The 22,213-nt window shown below is 34.0% G+C and overlaps 1 protein-coding gene across 1 annotated transcript in view; it reads right to left on the bottom strand.

The window, feature by feature from the left end:
• Nucleotides 1-22,213, bottom strand: part of LOC150100505 (eukaryotic initiation factor 4A-I-like) — a 177,895-nt gene that overhangs the window by 31,688 nt on the left and 123,994 nt on the right. Inside the window, exon 7 of the mRNA XM_090403231.1 lies at nucleotides 13,188-13,331. Within this exon, the coding sequence (XP_090259357.1) occupies nucleotides 13,188-13,331 (144 nt within the window). The remainder of the gene's footprint in view (nucleotides 1-13,187; nucleotides 13,332-22,213) is intronic.

Below are 22,213 nucleotides of genomic sequence, written 5' to 3'. Positions count from 1 at the left end.
CACAATAGTAATACAAGAAATTTGTGCTAAAGCTTATTAAGGAAATCATAAGAAAAATCATCTTACATTTATTTTTAATTGAATAATTATTTAAAAATAAGGATAATAAAATGTATCCTCTATACTGTCTATAATGTCATGCAAAACATTTTGGATAATGTTTTTAAGTAAAAACTTAACCTGATAGGAAATTGAGAAGTCTAGCAAATGCATATATACTTTCATCATCAAATTCCTGACATATACCCTCATGGGATGTACAGGATCTTATGAAAGTACTACATGATGTGCTACTTTTATCACATAACGAAAAAAATAAAAGAAATAATAATAATTACAATTGGTAGAAACTGTTCATCATTTGAAAAGTTTCAGGGAGTATAGCATGTGAAACTCTTTCTCACTTTGAATGTTTATGCAAGTTAGGTTACAAATGATAGAGGCATGGAACAGATAGTAATAGATTCTTTCCTAACTCAAAATCATGAAGAATTTCATCCCCTTCAATACTTTCATACTCTTCAAATCGTCTCTATTGGAGAACCACTTATCTAATAAATCCTTTCAAACAAACAAAAAATCACATGTGTAACAATGGGCAATAAAATTTATTATGTGACCTAGAAGCCTCCTACATTACTTACCATGAGGTGGAGTTTAGTATATTAGTTAGCTGTCAGTTGGCAGAAGAACTGTTTCAAAACTGTATGGAGGAGAGAAATGTTGGGCCTTTCCTTGATGACTAACATGTCTCTGAAAGTATTACTTATATTCACACTCAAAGAAACAAAGAAAATGTAAAGCATGACTTGTCCAAGCATGGTTTCAACATAGTGGAATTACACCAGCAACAAACCTCATTTACTATACTGTGCTTAGTATCAGAGAGGCTTGTCTTTTCCTCTAAGACAGTGCTCCCCAAATTGTGATATGTCCCTTGGGATAAGCAAAAGGATCATGGGTGGCAGTTTTTTTTAATCAAATAATCAAATTTAGATTACGTTTTCTTTCTTTTCTACTTTAATATTTTGTCGCCATATAGTTGCTGATAAGTGCAGGTGTATTCTATAATTAACTTATCAATAACTAAAAATTCTAAAAGGAAGTTTTAAACAAAGTGTGCTCTTGGCATGTATAGACTGATCTCTGTTAGGACCTTGTCTGGCTGATGGCACAATCGCATTTCAACCAACTGATTTGAACTGATGCAATAAAGATTAAATTCAAATAGCTCGATTCATATGGTCAGAACTCTTTTTGAATTCAAAGTAGTTCTTGTAACAGCATCAGCAATTGCATGCAGTTACATATTTAATTGTGTGTGTCACCAGCTGAGATGGATGCACGAGTTACTACATGTGCAGATAATACTTTACCACAAAAATGATTGTGGTAAGTATGAAAAAAGTAGCAGCTGTGTTATTAACAAACCATGAAGTGCATCTGATAATAATCGGTATTAAAAATATTTAATATCACTTTTGTATTCCTTAAACCCTTTAACATGGATCCTGGTTAAAAGACAGAATATCTGAAACGAACAATAGAAAACAGTGAAGAAAACAAAAATGATTGTGGTAAGTGTGAGAAAAAACACACTGGTGCATTGGAAAATATTTGTAATGAAAGTAAGGAGCGCAAGCAATTTATTTTATAATGTAGATGTTAAAAAATAAATACCTTTACAATTATTCACATTTGATGAAATATTTCACCCTTTAACAAACTGCTTTGCTTGAAAGCAGATAAGCCAGTGTTACTAAAATTTAAAAGGAGTATATTGAAACACTGCTTTGGGTAAGAATAGTGCAATTCAATAGCTGCCTATTAGCTCACCTTAGTTTCCTCTAGTTTGATGGTTTAACGCTTGCTGATAGTGAGATAAATCCAAGCTAAAAAGCCACCAGGTGAGGTGCTGCACACTATAGTGGCCTGATTATCAGTTTATCTACATTCTGATGTTTAGTGACAGACACAATAATAATCAATCTATTATGTTTATTTTAAAGAGAATGCCTTCAGTCCTATATCTGAATTCGAAAAAAGCAATGTCCAAATGTGCAAATTAAATAAATATTACTATTGCAACTATTTGTTGCAATAATATTTTCAAAGAATTTACAAAATGATATGAAAGAATGAAAATAAAATGTAAAAGAAAACTAAATATAAGTGGCTCTTCTAGTCCTGAGGAAATAAACAGAAAACACAAAATGAAAGTTTTATGAAACATAACAGGAAACGGTAAAAAGCCTCAAATGAAGTAATAATACTGGCTTTATAGTTAAATACAAGAACTGAAACATGTTGTCAATGAAATGACTAAAATTAAAATGGAACAGGACTGCCCAAATTTTGGACATAATGAATTTACAATAACAAAATTAATTAAAATAATCAAAAAACAGCATGCAGAAATAATTGAGATACATCATATATTATAACCAGAACAGTAAAATGAAACCAGTTAAAATATAAGATATCAGGTGTTGTTGATGTTCTGCTTGCTTAAGAGTTTGTTAGATATACTCAAATATGCATTATAATTCTGTAGCCTAAATATTTAAAATTATTATCTTGTTCAATTATTTTGTTGTTCATCATCATCATCAAATTCCTGCCATGTACCCTCAAGGGGTGTACAGGATATGACAGTACTACATGAAAAAATTACATCATTACTAACTTCCTATCTACAATTTTCCTCCAAATCAGTCTGTTACTTGTCAAGACTCCAACATTATCAGATCTTATATTTCTATCGTCTAAGGCACTTTGTACCGTATCAATCCACCTATATCTTGGTCTTCCTCTGGGTCGTTTTCCTGCCAACCTGGCAGAGAACACTTGTTTTGCTAATCTTTCCTCTCCCATTCTATTTAAGTGACCATACCATCTGAGATTAGCTCTGCTAACGCATTCCTGGATGCTGACAATGTCAAGTTCTTTCCTAATATCCTCATTTTTAATATGATATTGCCATTGATGCCATCTGTTCACGCCTCTAATCTTTCTCGGGACTCTCATATCTGCGGTCTCTAGTCTTTGGTCAAGTGTTTTACTTCTGACCCAGCTCTCAGATCCATAAGTTAAAACTGGTTTGAACACAGTCTTGTATACAGCTAATTTAGTGTTCTGACTAATTTCTTTCTTATTCCATATGAATTTATTCAATTGACTTCCCACGATACCAGCTTTGCTGATTCTGTTGTCTATTTCTATATTTAGTTTACCATCTTCAGTAAAAATTGTGCCTAAGTAGCTGAAATGTTTTACTTGTTCCACAGGTTCTCCATTCACAACACAGTTGACATTTTCAATGATTCTGCCTATTTTCATTGTCTTTGTCTTTTTATTGCTGACCTTCATACCATATCTATTACAACAGCTATTCAATTTAGTCAGAGAATCTTGCAGACTTGTAGCGGATTTATTTAGAAGTATAACATCATCCGCATAAAGCAAAGAGCTGACATTAACATCTCCAATTTTGATATCAGGTTTAATACCACATTCCTTCATAATGTGATCCATATAGATAATGAATAACAGAGGGGATAATGTACATCCTTGTCTCACACCAGATTTAACATTAAACCATCTTCCTGTACTTCCTTCAATTCTAACTGCTGACTCACAACTCAAATATTTTGTTGTTTATAACTACTATTTTGGTTGAAAATTTTTTTTCTCTGAATACTATGGTTTCATTTTTTTTTAATTTCCCTTAAAAAATTGACATATTAAATTGTTTTATTATAAATTCAATTCATATACCACTTTTTTTGAAGATAACTTCAGTTTCTCCAAATATCACTTGATTATCTGAAAAAGAGCATGATATGGAATAATCCCCAACCCAATTTAAACTGATTCTTTGTTGTCTCTGTGGATTAAATTTGCAAAGAGAGAGAGAGAGAGAATAACTGGTAACAAGGAAAATACTGAATAAAATTATATTCAGTATTTATTTAAATCAGAGAAAAATTAGCCAACATGCTAATTTAAACAAAAACATGTTTAAATCAACTTTCAGTTATGGATCTGAGAGTTGGGTTAGAAATAATAATACAGTTGATAAAAGACTAGAGAAGGAAAGTGAATAGATAGCATCAATGGCAATATCATATTTAAAATGGCGATATTAGACAAGAAGTTATCATTAACGTGCAAAAATAACTCTCTTTTTAAGCAATTTTCAGTCCACTGCTGGACAAAGGCCTCCTCCAGTTCTTTCCATCTCTCTCTCTCTGTTCCTGGCTATGGACGATCACTAATTTCCCAGAAATTTCAACAGTTCGTCACTCCATCTTCTTTTAGGACGTCCTCTACCTTGTTTTCCTCCCTTTGGAATCCACTTCATTGGTATGGTGGTCCTTTGCTTGTCTTCTCTTCTGGATAGATGTCCAGTCTATTTCCATTTTAGTCACTTGTGGTAAAGAATGATGTCTATGATATGAGTCTGACTTCTTATCCAGGTGTTCCGTTTCTTATCTTTTAATGTGATGCCTAGCATCAGTCTCTCCATTTTTCTTTGAGTTGTTACTAGTTTGTCACAGTCCATGTTTCACAACCATATGAGTAACTGGAAGTATACTTTTTTTAAATGTCTTCATTTTTAAGCAGAGTGGGACATCACTATTTCAAAAAATGCTCTTCAATTTTCCAAATGCACTCCAGGCAAGATATACTCTTCTATTTATTTCCTTTGGGAATCCATTGTTTAGATCAATGAAATGACCTAAGTATGTGTATGAAGAGACTGTTTCTAAGAAACAATTTTCTATTATTATATTTTCTGGTCTTATACAAAATTGTTAAACATGATTTTAGTTTTTTCTCTATTTATATTTAGACCAACTTTTCTGCTTTCATTATACAGATCTTCTATCATTACCTTAAGATCTTCTGGACTGCATATCATCTAGATAAGTTGTGGTTATTAACTTTTATTTCTTGAAGGACTGCTGTGAAGATTTTGGGTGATAGTCTCCTTGTCGGACACCTTTTTTAATTGCTATTTTATTGCTGCTTTTGTGAAGTTGGACTGTTGCAGGTATATTTCTTGGAGGAGATCTATATATTTTCTGGGAACTCTGATTCAGAACTGCCTTGATTATTGCATTGGTTTTGATAAAATCAAATGCTTTTTCATAATCAATAAAAGCTAAACAGAGAGGCAATTGGTATTTTTCAGCATTTTCTATATTTGTTTCACTGCATGAATATGATCAATTGTGCTAAAGCCTTTAATTTATGGTCGATAATCTATAGTCCCTTAAATAGAATGGAAGCAGAAGGGGTGTTTGATATCAGGAAAATGACCCAGGAGACAATGAAGATCTGGCCATATTGAGACCTGATACAATTTGAGAGAAAAGCTGCTCATGAAAGTATGTCATTAGTTTAGTGATAACCTCAAAATGAAAAATATGAAATCTAAAACCAAAATGGATGGAATTTACAGTGAAATACTAAAATGTAGTAGCAAGAAAATGACTGAACATATTAGAAGCTTAATTAAATTAACCTTTAAGATAGGTTCCCAAGGAAATTAGAATGTACATCACAGTACTACATTTAAAAGGAGAATAAATCTGAACTTGTAATATGTAACATAGATCACCAAAGAAGAAATATACTCAACTACATGATAATGAAAAACAAGATTCTTTAAAGGGAGAATACATGTATCTTTTGTTTCTTGCAAAACAAATGAGGGGAAAAAAAAGAAAAAAGAAAAAAAAAAAATCAATACACACATGCTTCAGTAACAAAGGCTTCTGAAAGAATCAAATTACAGGATGTTTTGCAAGTACTACTATCCAGATTAATCAAAGACGAGATAGTAGTATACTGACAATAACAATAAGGGGATGGTTGTACCACTGTATACAGCACTAGTCAGATGATGTTTAGATGACTTCACTCAGATTTGGTCACCCAGTTTTTTGTGTGATATGGAAATGTTATTAAGGGTCCAGAGATGAGTGAGCAAGGCAATATCAGAATTCTGGAATACTGGTTATGGAGAGAAGTTAAAGGGTAAACTGCAGGTAGGCGAATAGGCTGAAAAGAGGTGATATCATAGAAATTTAAGTTAGTGAGGGGTTTTTATCAGATTAATACAGAGGATTACAAAAAAGAATAGAGAGTAAGAGAGTGGAATTCATGACATTGCAGATGTGCGAATTCTGGGAGTGCAGTTTTAAGGTTCAAATATCATTAATATATTGTTGGCTGAGTGAACCTCCCATGAGTCATATCCATGGAAGTGATATGATAATAAAACATCACAATACAAATATACAATGAAATTCCCATGCTGAAATGAACCAGGAAATTCATAACTATCTGTAATTAATGTATCTGTAGATGAAATAACAGAACTTAGGAAACAAATTAAATGGAACATATAAGACAGATGTGGGGGGGGGGGGGTTTAAAATCTGATTGGGTGTGTAGATAGTATTACTTGCAGGAAATAAAGATGGCCTCCAAAGTGATTATTTCAACTATAACACATATGTAGTAATTTTAATATGAAAATAATTAACACAGAAAGCAAAAATCAATACTTAATTATAAAAGAACCAAGTAAATCAGAAGTAAACAGAAAGTTTAAATAACAATTAAATCTAATTCGTTAAATACTAAGGTATAACAATTCATGGTGAAAATATAACACAGACATAAAAGAACAATCTCTAAAAGCTTCTAATTTGTTAGTCATTCTTTTCTGCTTATCCATCAAGCTTTAAAATGTCAACAGATTTAAATTAATAGTTCAATCATTACGAACACATGCAGGTAAAACAAGAACTGTAACATCAACATACATGTGAAATTAACATGGAAAGAAGAAAAACATAAAATTTATATAAAGTTTGTCAATTACAACCAATAAATGAATGGATAAAGAAAATCCCAAATGAAATGAACATATAAACAGAATGGACTAAAAATGAATGGCAAAGTGAGTAATAAACTAAACACCGAACCATATATAAATTGAAATATTAAAAATGCAACCAATTCAAGCAAATGATAATTTTTATTTCCGAAATATGTAAATATACTCCTTGATTAAAAATCACTGACATATTCCAATGGTGGACTTCATTTGTGTGTGTATGGGGCATACAATGATTTGTGGATGTCATGAAATACATTTGCAATTTGACATCATCTGTCATTTGTCTCTTCACTTCAGAAGCACTGCATTCAAGTGCAGCAGTTTTCAATCTTATACATCATTCTTCTTCCTATCATGGATTTTAGGCTAAGTGGCCTGTTCTGGCATTATACCATCGATTTCTTGGTCTTCCAATTCTTCTTTTCCATTTATCTTATATCTGTATAGTATTTTTGGCAGTTTGATAATATAATTAATTATATAATCAGTATTAATATGAAACCTATATCAATGATACTGTAGATCAGGGTTTCTCAAACTTTTCCTAAAATGGAACACTTCACAAATCCTGGAATTTTAACAGAACACCTTGATTAGAGTTATCATTGGTCTTGTATTCAATGTAAAACTAAGCGCATACTATCAGTACAGCAGGCTGTATCTCATCACAAAAATGCGATAGCACACACTACAGGTGTGCAGGGCAGCAGCGCATTGCATTGACCTTGCTTGTGACCATGTGTTTTCTAGAATAGATACCTCCATACTTCACTCACGCTCGGTGGTGTTGACAACCATGGACAGCTGAGTCAAGGGCAGCGCATGCTGGCTTGACTTACCCACCCACAATTGTGTTTAATAGCACAATCCACACACAAAGTGAGGAGCACCTGATTTTCAAACATGTTTGACCTTGTCACAACATTTAAAACCATTCTAGGCTCATGTTAATTTTGATAATTTTTCACGGAACACTTATTCACTTTCCGCAGAACAACAATGTTCCATGTTTGGAACATTGTTGTTCTGCGGAAATATAGTTTGGAAATGCTCCTCTAGATAGTGAGAAAAAAAAAAAAAAAAAGAAAGTTGATCGTGGAAGTTATTCTGTTTTTCACTCAGTTGGTGTACAGTATATTATGATACTACATGAAAAATTGACATCAACTTCTTACCAACATTTCCCCTTCAAATTAATCTGTGATCTGTTAGGATTCCAACATAGTCAGATCTTATATTTTTGTCAGAGTTATATTTTAGTATGCTAAGGCACTTCTTACAGTAGTGATCCTCCTAGATCTTCGTCTTCCTCTACATCTTTTTCCTGCTGTTCTTTCAAGAAAACACTTGTTCTGCTAACCTTTCCTCTTCCATTCTGTTCAAGTGATCATACTGCCATAGATTAGCTCTACTTGCACATTCCTGAATGCTCGCATCAAGTTACTTCCTAATATCCCCATTTTTAATAGGTTTCTCCCATTGATACTATATGTTCGCTTCCTAAATTTTTCTCAGAAATCACTTCTGTGGTCTCCAGTTTTGATGTCTTTAAATCTAGCTCCCAGATCCAGAATTTAAACACTACCTTGTCTATTGCTAGTTTAATGTTTTAACTGATTTCATTTTTATAAGATTTCATCTCGGCATTTCTAAAGAAATGCCGAGATGAAATCTTACAGATGAATCTTACAGAATAACACACTCCTTTTTTTTCATACCTGATTTTATAAACCATCTTCCTGTACCTCCTTCAATTTTAATTGCAGATTGATAAATCAAATATAGACTATATATTGCTCAATATAGCGACCTATTTACATCGTAAAATTTGTACAATTTTGAACAGCTTTCCTCTTGGTATCTTGCCATAAGCTTTTTTTTTAAACCTACACGACTCAAATACAAATCTTTGTTTTATAGCCTCGATTTCTGAACTATTTACATTAAAGCCATGTTTCTCAATCTTCTTTCATGTGTGTCCCATTTTTTAATATTAGTTTTTGTGGCACTTCCATCCCCCAACTGCAATTCTTGTGCTACTTGGTGGACATATTTGAGAAACTAAATATATTAAACCTCCAACTCCATGGAAAAAATACACATACCTCACAGATGAGTGACAAAGTTAATGCTTTTTGTAAAAACTAGAGTATGGAACAAAAGGGTAAAGCAACAAAAATTAGAAATGTCTGTAAATGTGGGTGAATTTATCAAACCTACAAGGCAGAAGAGCAGCACAAAGTTTTATTTGCAACTATTGAAAATCATTTAATAATGTTGACAAAGAATTTTAGAAACTATTTTATAACTGACAACAACATAATGGCAATGTACGAGTGGGTTAGAAACCCATTTCAAATTACACCTGAAGGTTTCTCAATTGAAGAAGAGGAACAATTTATGGTCTTCAAGTCAAGCGGTGAAATCAAAAGACAATTTGCATCTAAATTGCTGTTTGAATTTTGGGCCGGTGTTGATGATGAATTTTCTGCCCTAAAATCAAGAGCTTTTCACATTTTTACCATTTCCAACATCTTATCTTTGTGAAATTGGATTTTCTGCAGTGGCTGCCTTAAAAACAAAATACAGACCTCAGTTAAATATAGAAAGAGAACTAAAAAAAGTATCAATTTCTAATGTATCACCATCAAATGAAAAGCTTTGTCCTGCAACACAGGCCCAAGGAAGCCATTAATTTTTAGATTCATTGTTATTGTTTAGTTTTAATTACTTGCTCGGTATATTTTGCAATACTGATATGTTTGCATAAGCGTAATTAGTTTATTCAATACAGTGGATTTTATACATTTTATTATTTTATTTTCAGCATATTTTATGTTTTTGTTTTTATATTGTTTTTGTGCCAATGAATAGTTTCATTAAATGCTTTTGTTTTGATAAAGTAATTTTCCAGCTTTTCCTTTGATTTCCACTTTCTTCAACCCCCTCCCCTTTTGGGGGCATGTCCCATAAGTTGAGAATCACTGCCTTAAAATGAAAATTTGAACCTCACAACCTCTATTTGGCATGAACCTAGGTTATCCTCCAAGTTTCCCCTTCAACAATTTGTCATAACCTCTTCTCAAGTATGCTTGCATAAATCTTACGTGGAGCACTTAGTATATGATATGTAATTTTCATACTCTTTATTTCCCCTTTTACAGATAAGTACTATGAAAGCTCTACTTCAAACATCTGGACCTCTTCCAAAGCCTTCTGGGTTGTGTAGCACCTGTAAATGTTTTACAAGGTGTGACAATTAAATTCCTGAAATGCACACTTCTTCCTTTTTCCCTCTTTTACCTTGCGGTGTCAAGGGTTTTCTATTCATTTAATCGCAACTGTACACAAGGATAAGGTGGTTTAGCCCTATGCATCATGGTGTATCCTATGTCTGTAGAAGTGCTGAGTTCGCAAGGCCAGTTTGCCTGATTGTGGGATGAAAATCCCAAATAACGGGTGAGAAAAACCCCTGCAGTCCATGCCCAAGACTGGCCAACTTGGCTATATCTGAGTAAAATTCTAAGCTCCTCACATCAGCGACAGGAATCAAACCCAGGACTCTCCTTTCGCAGGCATGTGGTTGGGAAGCCCATAGGCATTTGGCAAACTGCACAAACTGAAATGCACACATAAAAGCTATTTACTTACAAGTAAACTAGTGGCTAATATCACCTTCCTAGAAATCCTCCTGTGCAGCAATACACTTAGACGATGATGCCATTGTTCAAAACATTTCTGAACTCATTTTCTGGAATTTATTTCATTGCAGTCATGTCAGAAAATCTGCATGCTTTCAAGACACTTTTCAGTTTTGGAAACAGCCAAAAGTTGTGTGGTACCAATCTGGTGAATACAGAGAACTGTCCTATTTAGTGAATGATTTTTAGCCAGATACAGACAGCTACTGCATCATCATCAGCCAAAGTTCAGGTCTCTTCTAATAAACAGCTTCACATAGCTTGATCAGCACTTCTGTGAACTGGTTCAATGTCTGACCTTGTTTAATGAATATGAAGTAAACTATGTCCTTACAATAGAAAAAACAAACAAGCATTATCTTGATCTGCTATTACAATATTCATGCCTTTTTTCAGTCTTGATGAAGATAATGTTTTCCACTGTGCGTTTTGGCATTTGTTTCAGGATCGTACTGACGGTATCAAGTTTTTTTCACTAATAATAACTTTGTTCGTGAAAATCTCCCTCACTGTTTCTCTGTCTAAATTTATTTCTTCTCCCTTTAGCTGTACAATTAATCTTCTATCAGACTAAATTAATTGCCACACTATTTCCTCCCATGTGAGAAAAGTTGTGATCATTATCACAACCCCTCTTAACAAGTCAGTTTCACATGTGCTTTTGCTAACTTTGTACTCACTGTTCTAAATTCCATTCACTTGTTTTTCTGCCAAAAAAGACAAACATGCAAACTCTACAACAGCCTGCCAACTGCTGGCTTGAATGTGTTGATATGACTTAAGGCAATAGCACAAACATGTCTAAACATGCATAGTCATGGTTCTGCCTCACCATATGATGTCATTCCAGGAATAACTATTATGCCTTATAAGCTAAAAAAAAGTGGAATTTTTTAGTGAAAATTGATAGCTACTGTAAAATACAGAATAAATTATATACTGTATTCTCAGCAATTATATAGTGTTTAGAGGATATAGCAAAATCTATTGAGACAAAAACATTCACTGCAAATCTTTTGATCTATTGAATTAGTGCAAGTATTTTTTTCGAACAGCTAATCATGAATTAATATAGTGCATTAACTCAATCTACTATCCACTATAATGAATGATTTCCATTGATTCCTATGGTATGCTATAGTGAGGGGCATCATAGACACACATAATACAAAATTTTCATTGTTTAGTATGGAGATGCAAGGCTCAAGTTTATCAACAGTTTTCAATCACTACAGCACATCAGTGCCCCCCCCCCCAAGAAATTATGGAATTCTTGTTAATAAAAGGGTAATAACACCAGCTTAGTCAATGTCAGATCAATTTCAAAATGTGCACAAGCAAAATTTAAAATCCTACAGCCAATAGAATTTGAAATGTGTGATTATGTAGTTGAAAAGTAGTCTGGAAAGATTTTCAGCTTACTTCAAGAATGTCTTTAGGATCCAGAAGAATTGATATCCTGTGCTTTCTGTCCAGAAGGAAATGCATCATTCATATGAGATGAGTAGGATGCTATCGATACTGAATCACCAGCATGTTTTTAGGTTGTTTACATTTATATTTGAATAGCAATTAAATAATGCAGATTCTTATTCTATAACCTTTATTATTTGGTGGTTACTGTTGGGTTTTATATCTATGTAAACAGACCTTATCTTAATTTTGATGATTTTCCTTTATTCCAGGTGATCATCTCTAATAAATGTGTGTGTGCGCGTGCGTGTGGATGCTCACAAAGTGACTTTTTTAAAATCCCAAAAACACAGATTGTTAATTGTAGTGTGACTATAGCATCAAATTGTGAAACATGGATGGAACAAAAGATACTATTTCTAAATCCTTCTGATACGTGCATAATACTTTTACTTATTCCCTATTCCATTCTATAGCCATCTATATTTGCTGACAAGAGCTGCAGTCTGAATCTTGCAAACTGTTTAAATCAAAAACATAGTTTCTTAAACTGTTATATCATCTAGAAGTTATTTTAGCAGGAATTTACGTAGTCTCCTACCAGATTTACCCAATGGTTATGTAGGACAACTTATCCTGTTTAACAGTACAACCTTATTTTTTTTAAATATAATGCTTGTCATTTCTTTATTTATTTAAATAAATTTAATTTTAATTCAAAATCACATTGAGAGGTCATAAACCTATCAAATCTTGGTTTAATACTGTTAGCTTAGGGTCAGATAATCTGGAAGACACATAGATTTAGATGCATGTGGCTTCCACTATAGATGTAATTTTTAAGCCAATTCAGATCTACAATAGGCAGAGTGTTTTTGATTTTGATTGCCTGGTGACAGAGTGATTCAAATCAACAGTATGTAAAGTTGGAAAACAGAAACGATATCCACATAGCTATACTGGCAACTGCAAGTTTTGACCACCATTCCCTTTGGTAACGTGATGCAACATGATCAAGCAATAAATATAAACTAGGTGAAGAAATGAATCCTACTTAAAAAGGCAGAATTTAAGCAACAATACTAATTACATATTGCACTACTAAAAATTCTGAAAACAACAAAAAATTGGTACACTCAAAATTTTAAACTAATTACCTCTCTATCTACAGCCACATAAAATTGTTTGATACCCTCTAGAGTTAACTCCTCTTTCTTGACAAGGATAGATATTGGATCCCTCATAAAACGAGTTGTAACTTCTAACACATCTGATGGCATGGTGGCTGATAACAGTATTACCTACAAAACACAAATTTTAAATACGTACTGTTAAAAATAAAAACTGAAAAGAACTCTGCAGGTTTTTTTTTTAAATATGATTACTAAAAGGTTGCTAAAGGGTTGTTAAAAAAAAGGCTGTGTGCACGTGTGTGTTAATTCATTAGCTGAATTACTGCTGTTAGCCCTTCACAGATATATTATTATACGAGACCTATGGGGAGTCAAGTACTCATTGAGGGAGGCCATACATCACCCACACATGCTTTTCTTAAGCTCTCAACACTAGATGTAATACAATTCATAGCACAGATCACTGTGTTAAGGCTTAAGTGCTGGTAGGACATCATGTTGGAGGTTTAATGGAATACATACAGAACTGGGAAAGGATTAAAAAGCTTTCCTAATGGAAACTTTATCTTTACTGTATATACAAGGGTGGTCTGAAAAGTTCTAAACAACGAAAAAACGAATTTATAATTTGAAAATTATTTTTATTTTTTTAACATAATCTCCCTTAAGACTAATACATTTATTCCAGCAATGCTCCATTATACCATCTCTGTAGTGGTTCTTAGTAAGATCTGCAAAATACCACTTTACAGCTACAATAACCTCTGCTGACCAGCGAGCAAGAATTTTAGTTTTGGGAAGAGATAGAAGTCAGAGGGAGCCAAACTGGGGAATAGGATGGATATTCCAACAATCCATAATGCAGATCCCTTAATCTTCCCATTGCCAAAACACCTTTGTGGGTGCACTGTCCTGATGAAAGATGATTTTTTTCTTCTGCAAAACTGGGTCTTTTCTCACGAATTTTTTTGTCTCGTCTGGTTAAAAGATCAGAATAATATTCACCGGTTACTGTTTTACCCTTTTCAAGATAATAAATAAACAAAATGCCTTTAGCATCCCAAAACACTGATGCCATTTCCTGCTTTGTCTTCTTTGGAACTGAACAACCGGCTTCTATCACTGTTCTGACTGCTATTTGGATTACAGTGTGTAATGGTGAATCACAAGTCTCATCCATAGTAATAAATAATAAATGAACAAAATCAGTTTTATTCTTGTTAAGTCTCATCCATAATAATAAATCGATGAACAAAATCTGTTTTATTCTTGTTAAAACACTTCAAGCACTATTCAGATTTTCATGCGAGTGCATTTTTGATATGCTGTGAGCAAGCGCAGCACCCGTCTTGTGCAAAGCTTTTTCATTTGCAATTCTTTGTGCAAAATATATCCTACACATTCTTTTGAAATGCCTAGAGTCTCAGTAATTTTACGCACTTTGACTCAGTGGTCATCCAATATAATATCGCACTTAATCAATGATTTCTGGTGTTGTTACACTTTTCGGATGTCCTTCACGTGGATCATCTTCAAGGCTGGTACTGCCACATTTAAACCCGGCAGCCCATTTCTTAATTGTCAAAAACAACAAAAGGAGAAGAGTGTCCATAAACTTTTATGAACTTCAAATGAATTTCTTCTGGTGTTAAACCTTATTTTACAAAGAATTTTATAACCGCAAATTACTCAATTTAATCCATTTCAAGGGATACGGATAACACTTCTGCTTCAGACTGCTGTATAAAAAAATTACTCGATAGAATAACTTGCAATTTCACACAGATGCTTATGACAGATGTACCAACTTAGAAAAAAAAAAAAAAAAAAACTCTTGCTGATAGTGTTGCCATCTATGATAGAGGCTGAGAACTTTTCAGACCACCCTCATAGAAAACCCACTCGCACAGGCAGATACATTCGCAAACTTTCCGAATACCACCCCTCTCAACAATATGGCATTATTAAAACTCTAACAAATAGAGCCTATAATCTTTATTCCAGTGGAACCTCTCTTTCAACCAAACACAACACCTTCCTTTCCAATGGCTACAGTGATTACAGAATTAAAAATATAATCAGTTCCTCTCCCATTCCTTGCCCATCGTTTCAGAAGGATTTCAGAAATGCCATCACCATCCCCTACATTTTTTTAAGCCCCACTGAAAACTACCCTTATCCATTCTACCAAAGATCAACTCACTCCTCTCTCAGTGACTGGAATATATATCAAGTACCCTGTTCCTGCAAGTTGGCTTGCTTCAGACAGGGAGATCAGCAACCATATGTTTAGAAGAACACAAATCATACATTTGTAATCAAGACTATGGCCTTACAGACCATGTCTTGCATACAACCCACAGGATCTCCTGGAAGGAAACCACCAAGCTCTACAATAATAAATTTAAAAAGGAAAGACAGTTTTCAGAATCTGCAGCAGCACATAGAAATCAACCTAAGTTAAATAAATATGGATACATAAAATTTACCAAGATTTGGGAGATAATAACTATCAGAGGTACTGCTTTACATCCTATGCCATTTACAAATGCCCAAAGAGGACACTTACCTAAATAGGACTTTAAAGTCACCCACGTGTCAGAAGTTCATAGACTCTCAAACAACTTTTTCTTCTGTTTATCACTAACTGAAGTCTCAATCTATCCTCATAATCTACATTATATAATCCTTAAGTCGTCTTTGTTATTTTTCTTTGCACTCTTTCCACAGCTTCTTCATCTTCCTATACCCAGGAGATTAAATCTGCATAGTAGCCCAAGCATGGTCACATCACAAATTTGCAAAGAGGCAAAATAAATTCCTTATCCTTATATATCAATGTTTCAACATTGCAATTATACTCTCAGTTATATTTGCAATTTCTGCTATGTGGCCTTTCAACTTAAATTCCAATCCACCATAACGCCAAGATCCCTAACCTCATCAGTTTCTCATAGCATAATCCCACCAATATAATATATATACTGTTTTGAAATTACATCGCACCAAAGTACATAATTTTACACTTGCAATCAAACTTGGTTATAATGAGCACCATGTGACCGACAAAATTTCCTCTTTACAATTACTAAGTACATCAGTGAAAAGTTAAATCTACCTGTTATTATTTTAAATTCTCAATAAAAATAAAAAAAGAAGTATTAGAGAGGGGAAAAATTAATATTATATATCTTGATATTATTTGTATGAATATGTTGAAAGAGGGGTGCTTAAGGGTCAAAGCAATATAACTGAGAGGAGACCTTCATATAGCCTTCAAAGGCATGTGTAAAACTGACCAGTGCTTCTGGCCTAATGTCCAATCCTCACCTTCTTGTGGTGCACCCTGTTGGGTATCTACCTGGATACTCAACGGATGAGGATGAGCTGGCAATTTGGGATTTAGCCTACCAAATTGTATTCTTATTGGCTTAAACCAAAATTTCAAACGATACAACATGACAGAATTTCATGCCGGTTGGGGTTGCCTGGTTAAACAAGTCCCCCGCTTTGTTTTTGCCAGGGAACCAAGGTAAACAGCAAAAAGTCAGCTACTGGAACAAACCCTAAAACTTATCCCAATTCAACATTACCAGAATTCAAGATCGATACTATCAACATAAGATGCCTGAATGGCAAAGAAATGGAGCTAGCTGAGGAACTGGATAAGTACCAGATCGGCATAATAGGGGTGACTGAAACAAAAAAGACAAAACCTGTGAGATCTTTCTGAGTAATAAATACAAAATGTTATATTCAGGCAATGACAGTCAAGGAAAATAATGAGTAGCCATAGTATTCAACACTAAATATGAGGCTAATCTTCTTGAATGGCAGGCAGTCTCAAGTAGAGTGATGTGGGCAAATATCAGATTGGGGAACTGGACAATGAGACTTATTTGTGCCCGTGATCCCACAGAAGGTTCTACTACAGTAGAAGTGGAGGAATTTTTTGATGTTTTAGAAAAAGCAACTGACAATGAAAAAGGAAAAGATGGTCCTCGTTGGGGATCTAAATAGCAGAGTAGGAAATGATTATCAGCCATCCAAAAATATTTTGGGAAAATTCGGAGAAAAGAGCAAAGCTAATAATAATGGCAAATACCTGTTGGATTTCTGCTCAAGACATGGACTGGTTATTACTAACACAATGTTCCAACATAAAAATGTGCACAAATTCACATGGAGAGAAGAGGCAAGGAATAAGAAAAGTCTCATTGACTATGTTATTATTGATAGTGATGGTGTACAGAGAATTTGAAATTGGAAGTGATCACCATTCAGTCTTGAGCAGGATAAAATTGAATTTCATATTGAAAAGAACATGTAAGAAAGTTTTAAACAGAAAAAAAGTTGAGCAGTTCTCAGATGTGAACTGTAGACTAAAATACACAAAGATTATTCATGAAAAAATGAAAGAGTTTGAAAGCAGGAACCAAACCTTGGAGATTCAGTGGCAAGCCCTGAAGAAAATATTGATTGATTTAGCCAGAGAAACATGTGGTGAGATTGTGTGCAAGGACAGAAAAATCAGAACTCCATGGTGGACACAGGAAGTTAAAGAGGCAGTGAAGGAAAAGAAGAAAGCATATCAAAAGTTCCTGGCAAATAAGTCAGCTTGTGCTCTTAGAGATCACAGAGACAAATGTAAGACAGCTAAACACTGTGTAAAATTAGCTAAACAAAAGTCATGGGAGGACATTGGCAAGAACATAGAGAATAAATATCAAGAAGGTTGTAAAATATTCTAGAGGTTGTTGAAGAAGCTTAGAAATGGAGGAAAGAGTGCTGTAAAAGGAGTTAGAGATGATAAAGGTGACATGAAAACAGGAGAAAAAGATATCCTTTAAGTAATTACTTTGAAAAACTGCTAAATGAAACAAGCAGTGATGACAGCACAGTGGTTCAGGCTTTTGATGGCTTTTTCATACTTGAAGTAGAAAAATCCATCAAAAGCCTGAAATGTGTAAAGGTAGCAGGAGTAGATGATATTCGACCAGAAATGCTGAAGTATGGTGGTATAAAAGTCTTACAGGGGTGCACTGCATAGTTCAAAAGGCCTTTACAGAGGGACGAATTCCTGATAATTGGAGTAGAGCTCTCATAATGCCCATATATAAAAAGGGAAATAAAACCGAATGTGAGAATTACAGAGGTATTTCATTACTGAGTGTTCCTGGTAAGATATATGCAAGTATACTTGAGAAACGGTTCAGAAGGATTGTGGAAGAGAAGCTTGGTTAAGAACAAGCTGGATTCATGTTAAATAGAGGCTGTTAGGATCAGATTTTCCGACAGATAGTTGAGAAATAATGGGAATATAACGAAGATCTGTATTTAAGTTTTGTAGATCTGGAAAAGACATATGGCAAGGTGCCAAGAGAGAAGCTATTCCAAATGCTACAGTTATATGGGGTTGATGGGGCATTATATCAAGCAATGCTTAATCTTTATTTGAGTTGTAAGTCACCAGTTAGAAATGAAGGAAGTACAGGAAGATGGTTTAATGTTAAATCTACACCAGATTTAATGAAAATAGGCAGAAACATTGAAAATATCGACTGCATTGTGAATGGAGAACTTATAGAACATTTCAACTACTTAGGCACGATTTTAGTGAATATGATTAGTTAAATATGGAAATTGACAACAGAATCAACAAAGCTGGTATGGTAGGAACTCAACCGAATAAATTTATATGGAATAAGAGAGAAATTAGCCAAAACACAAAATTAGCTGTATACAAGACAGTGTTCAAACCAATTTTAACGTATGGATCCGAGAGCTGGGTTAGAAGTAAAATACTTGATCAAAGACTAGAGACTGCGGATATGAGAGTCATGAGAAAGATTATGGGCATTAACAGAAGGCATCGATGGCAATATCATATTAAAAAGAGGATATTAGGAAAGAACTTGCCACTATCAGCATTCAGGAATGTGTTATCAGAGCTAATCGCAGGTGGTATGGTCAATTGTTATTTAAGCAGAATGGGAGAGGAAAGATTAGCAAAACAAGTGTTCTCTGGGAAAAAGACTCAGAGGAAGACCAAGATGATATACTGATACAGTAAAAAGTGCCTTAGAAGACAGAAATATAAGACCTGATAATACTGGAGTCTTGACATTTAACAGGCTGATTTGGAGGAAAATGGTAGATAGGAAGTTAGTAATGATGTAAATTTTTTATGTAGTACTATCATATCCTGTACATCCCTTGAGGGTATATATCAAGAATTTGATGATGCCAAGAAATCATATTCTTGGTTTAATCCTTTTATCCAAGTGTAAGCAAACAATGCTTGTGCATTAAGTCACTTCACAACTGAGCTACTTGTATGTGGAGGCTGATGACTTCACATTAATTATCTTAGTAGCCCATAATACAATGCACATATCCATAGTCTAGAAGTGACTTCATGTGGAAACTTTGTCTGCTTACACGTGGATAAAGGATAAACCAAGAATATAATTTCTTGGCATCTTTAATTTATTGTATGAATATGGTTGCATAAACTACCATTCACTTAATATTAAACACAATTTATTTGTCCATAATTTTAAAACCATACACTTAACATTAAGTGCAGTTCATATCTACATGATTAAAAATCATACTAATTAATAATAAACATGATCCAAGTATAAGCAAACAAAGTTTGTGCATGAGGTCACTTCACAACTGGGCTACTCGTATATGAAGGCTGATGTCTTGTTAATTGCCTTGTTTCCCATAATACAATGCACATATCCTTAGTCATGAAGTGACTTCACAAGCAAACTTTGCTTACAGTTGAATAAAGGATTAAACCGAGAATATAATTTCTTGGTATCTTTAATTTATTGTATGAATATGGTTGCATAACTACAATACACTTAATTTAAACAAAATTTGTCCATAATTTTAAAACCATAAACATAATACTAAGTGCATTTTATATCTCCATAATTAAAAACCATATAAATTAATAATAAACACAATTTCACTTGGTCTTTTTAAAAACTGACATATCATTGTCAGTTTTTAAAAAGATCAACTGAAATCATGTTTATTATTAAACTAGTATGGTGTTCAATATATTAAGAAATTTTTCATTTTAAAGCAATATTTAAAAAACAAAGTCATATAACATGATTATATCTGATATTTTGTCCATTAATTAATGCTAACTAAAAGAGACCCTTGTTCTGCTAATTATCCATCAACATTTTTGAATGACTGAAATTTACTGTTCATGACAGTAATTTCATGTGAAAAGGGAAAATGTACATATAATTAGATGGACGTGCAGTTAGTTTTTTTTCTCTCTCTCTCTCTCTCTCTCTCTCTCTCTCCTCTACCCTCAGTCAAATGCTATATGGAATATTAAAGAACAAAACACTCAACACAATTTGTGTGTTGTTTACCACAGGGAACGGGTTACTATCGCCCTGACATGAACATGTTTAAGATAAAAGAAACTAATGCCTGCTGGGCTCAAGGTGCAAATGTGCACTTCTAGAATGGTCAGATCTCTGTGGTACTAGGCACTATTTTCCAATAAGTAAGTTCTATCACTAAGTTAATACCACAACTTTGCTTAGTACACACCCCACACAAAAACATTTATTAGTCTCAGTGCTGTGTAGAATATTACAATAAATTTTAATGGATAGGCTGAAGTGTAATATATATAAAGATATAAAACTTTTAGATAGGCAACAGAATCAGCAAAGCTGGTATGGTAGGAAGTCAATTGAATAAATTCACATGGAATAAGAGAGAAATTAGTAGGAACACTAAATTAGCTGTATACAAGACAGTGTTCAAACCAGTTTTAACTTATGGATCTGAGAGCTGGGTCAGAAGTAAAACACTTGACCAAAGACTAGAGACCGCAGATATGAGAGTCCTGAGAAAGATTATAGGCATGAACAGATGGCATCAGTGGCAATATCATATTAAAAACGAGGATATTAGGAAAGAACTTAACATTGTCAACATCCAGGAATGCATTAGCAGAGCTAATCTCAGGTGGTATGGTCAGCTAAACAGAATGGGCGAAGAAAGATTAGCAAAACAAGTGTTCTCTGCCAGGTTGGCAGGAAAACGACCCAGAGGAAGACCAAGATATAGGTGGATTGATACGGTACAATGTGCCTTAGACGATAGAAATATAAGATCTGATAATGTTGGAGTCTTGACAAGTAACAGACTGATTTGGAGGAAAATTGTAGATAGGAAGTTGGTAACGATGTAATTTTTTTCATGTAGTACTATCATATCCTGTACACCCCTTGAGGGTACATGGCAGGAATTTGATGATGAACTTTTAGAGAGGTTATACTGTATGTTCCTAAAACAGGGCTGAAAATCTCTTCCACAGGACTGTCCATACCTTGATTGCAGTGTCTAGCTGATGGAACTGATTTCTGGATGCAGCAATGTGGACACACTAAACTCTGGGAAAGTTCAGATCATGAAGTGGGCAGACTCACACACACACATTAAATGGCATGTTTTAATGACATCGCAAACACTTACCGTATTTGCCAGCGTATAAGATGCACCCCCTTTTTTGTACACATTTTTTTTAGGAAAAAAAACTTTATCACTGAATATTATTATGATTTTACAGTATTTCAAATATAAAGTAATAAGCAGGTCTACCTTTCAACAAATACCTAATCTAACTAGGAAAGAGTACCCACCTTTTAATCTTCTGCGTCAAAACCCAGAAATTCATCTCCAGAGCTAAATGAAGAGACACTTGAAACCTCTTCTAAATCAGAATCTGAATCCTCATGCAACAAATTGTCCTCTATACCATCCAGTGCATTACTAATACCATACTACTTAAATGATTTAACCACTGTCTCAGTTTTCACAGCATCCCATGAAGCTTTGATCCAACTCACAAACTTGCGAAATTATAGGCCTCTTCCATCTTCCTGATGGCGTAACCTCAAAATCTGAAGACTGCATCCAGCTGTTCCACTTCTCCTTTATAAATCCCTTAAATGGTTTTTTAATACAGACATCTTAAGGTTGAAGATGGCTAGTTAGATCTC

The sequence above is a fragment of the Typopeltis vanoorti genome, chromosome 13, assembly GCF_054136105.1.
Source record: "Typopeltis vanoorti isolate ZY-2024b chromosome 13, IOZ_Tvanoo_1.0, whole genome shotgun sequence".
Classification (NCBI taxonomy): Eukaryota; Metazoa; Arthropoda; class Arachnida; order Uropygi; family Thelyphonidae; genus Typopeltis; species Typopeltis vanoorti.
This window is presented reverse-complemented; position numbering and strand designations above follow the sequence as displayed.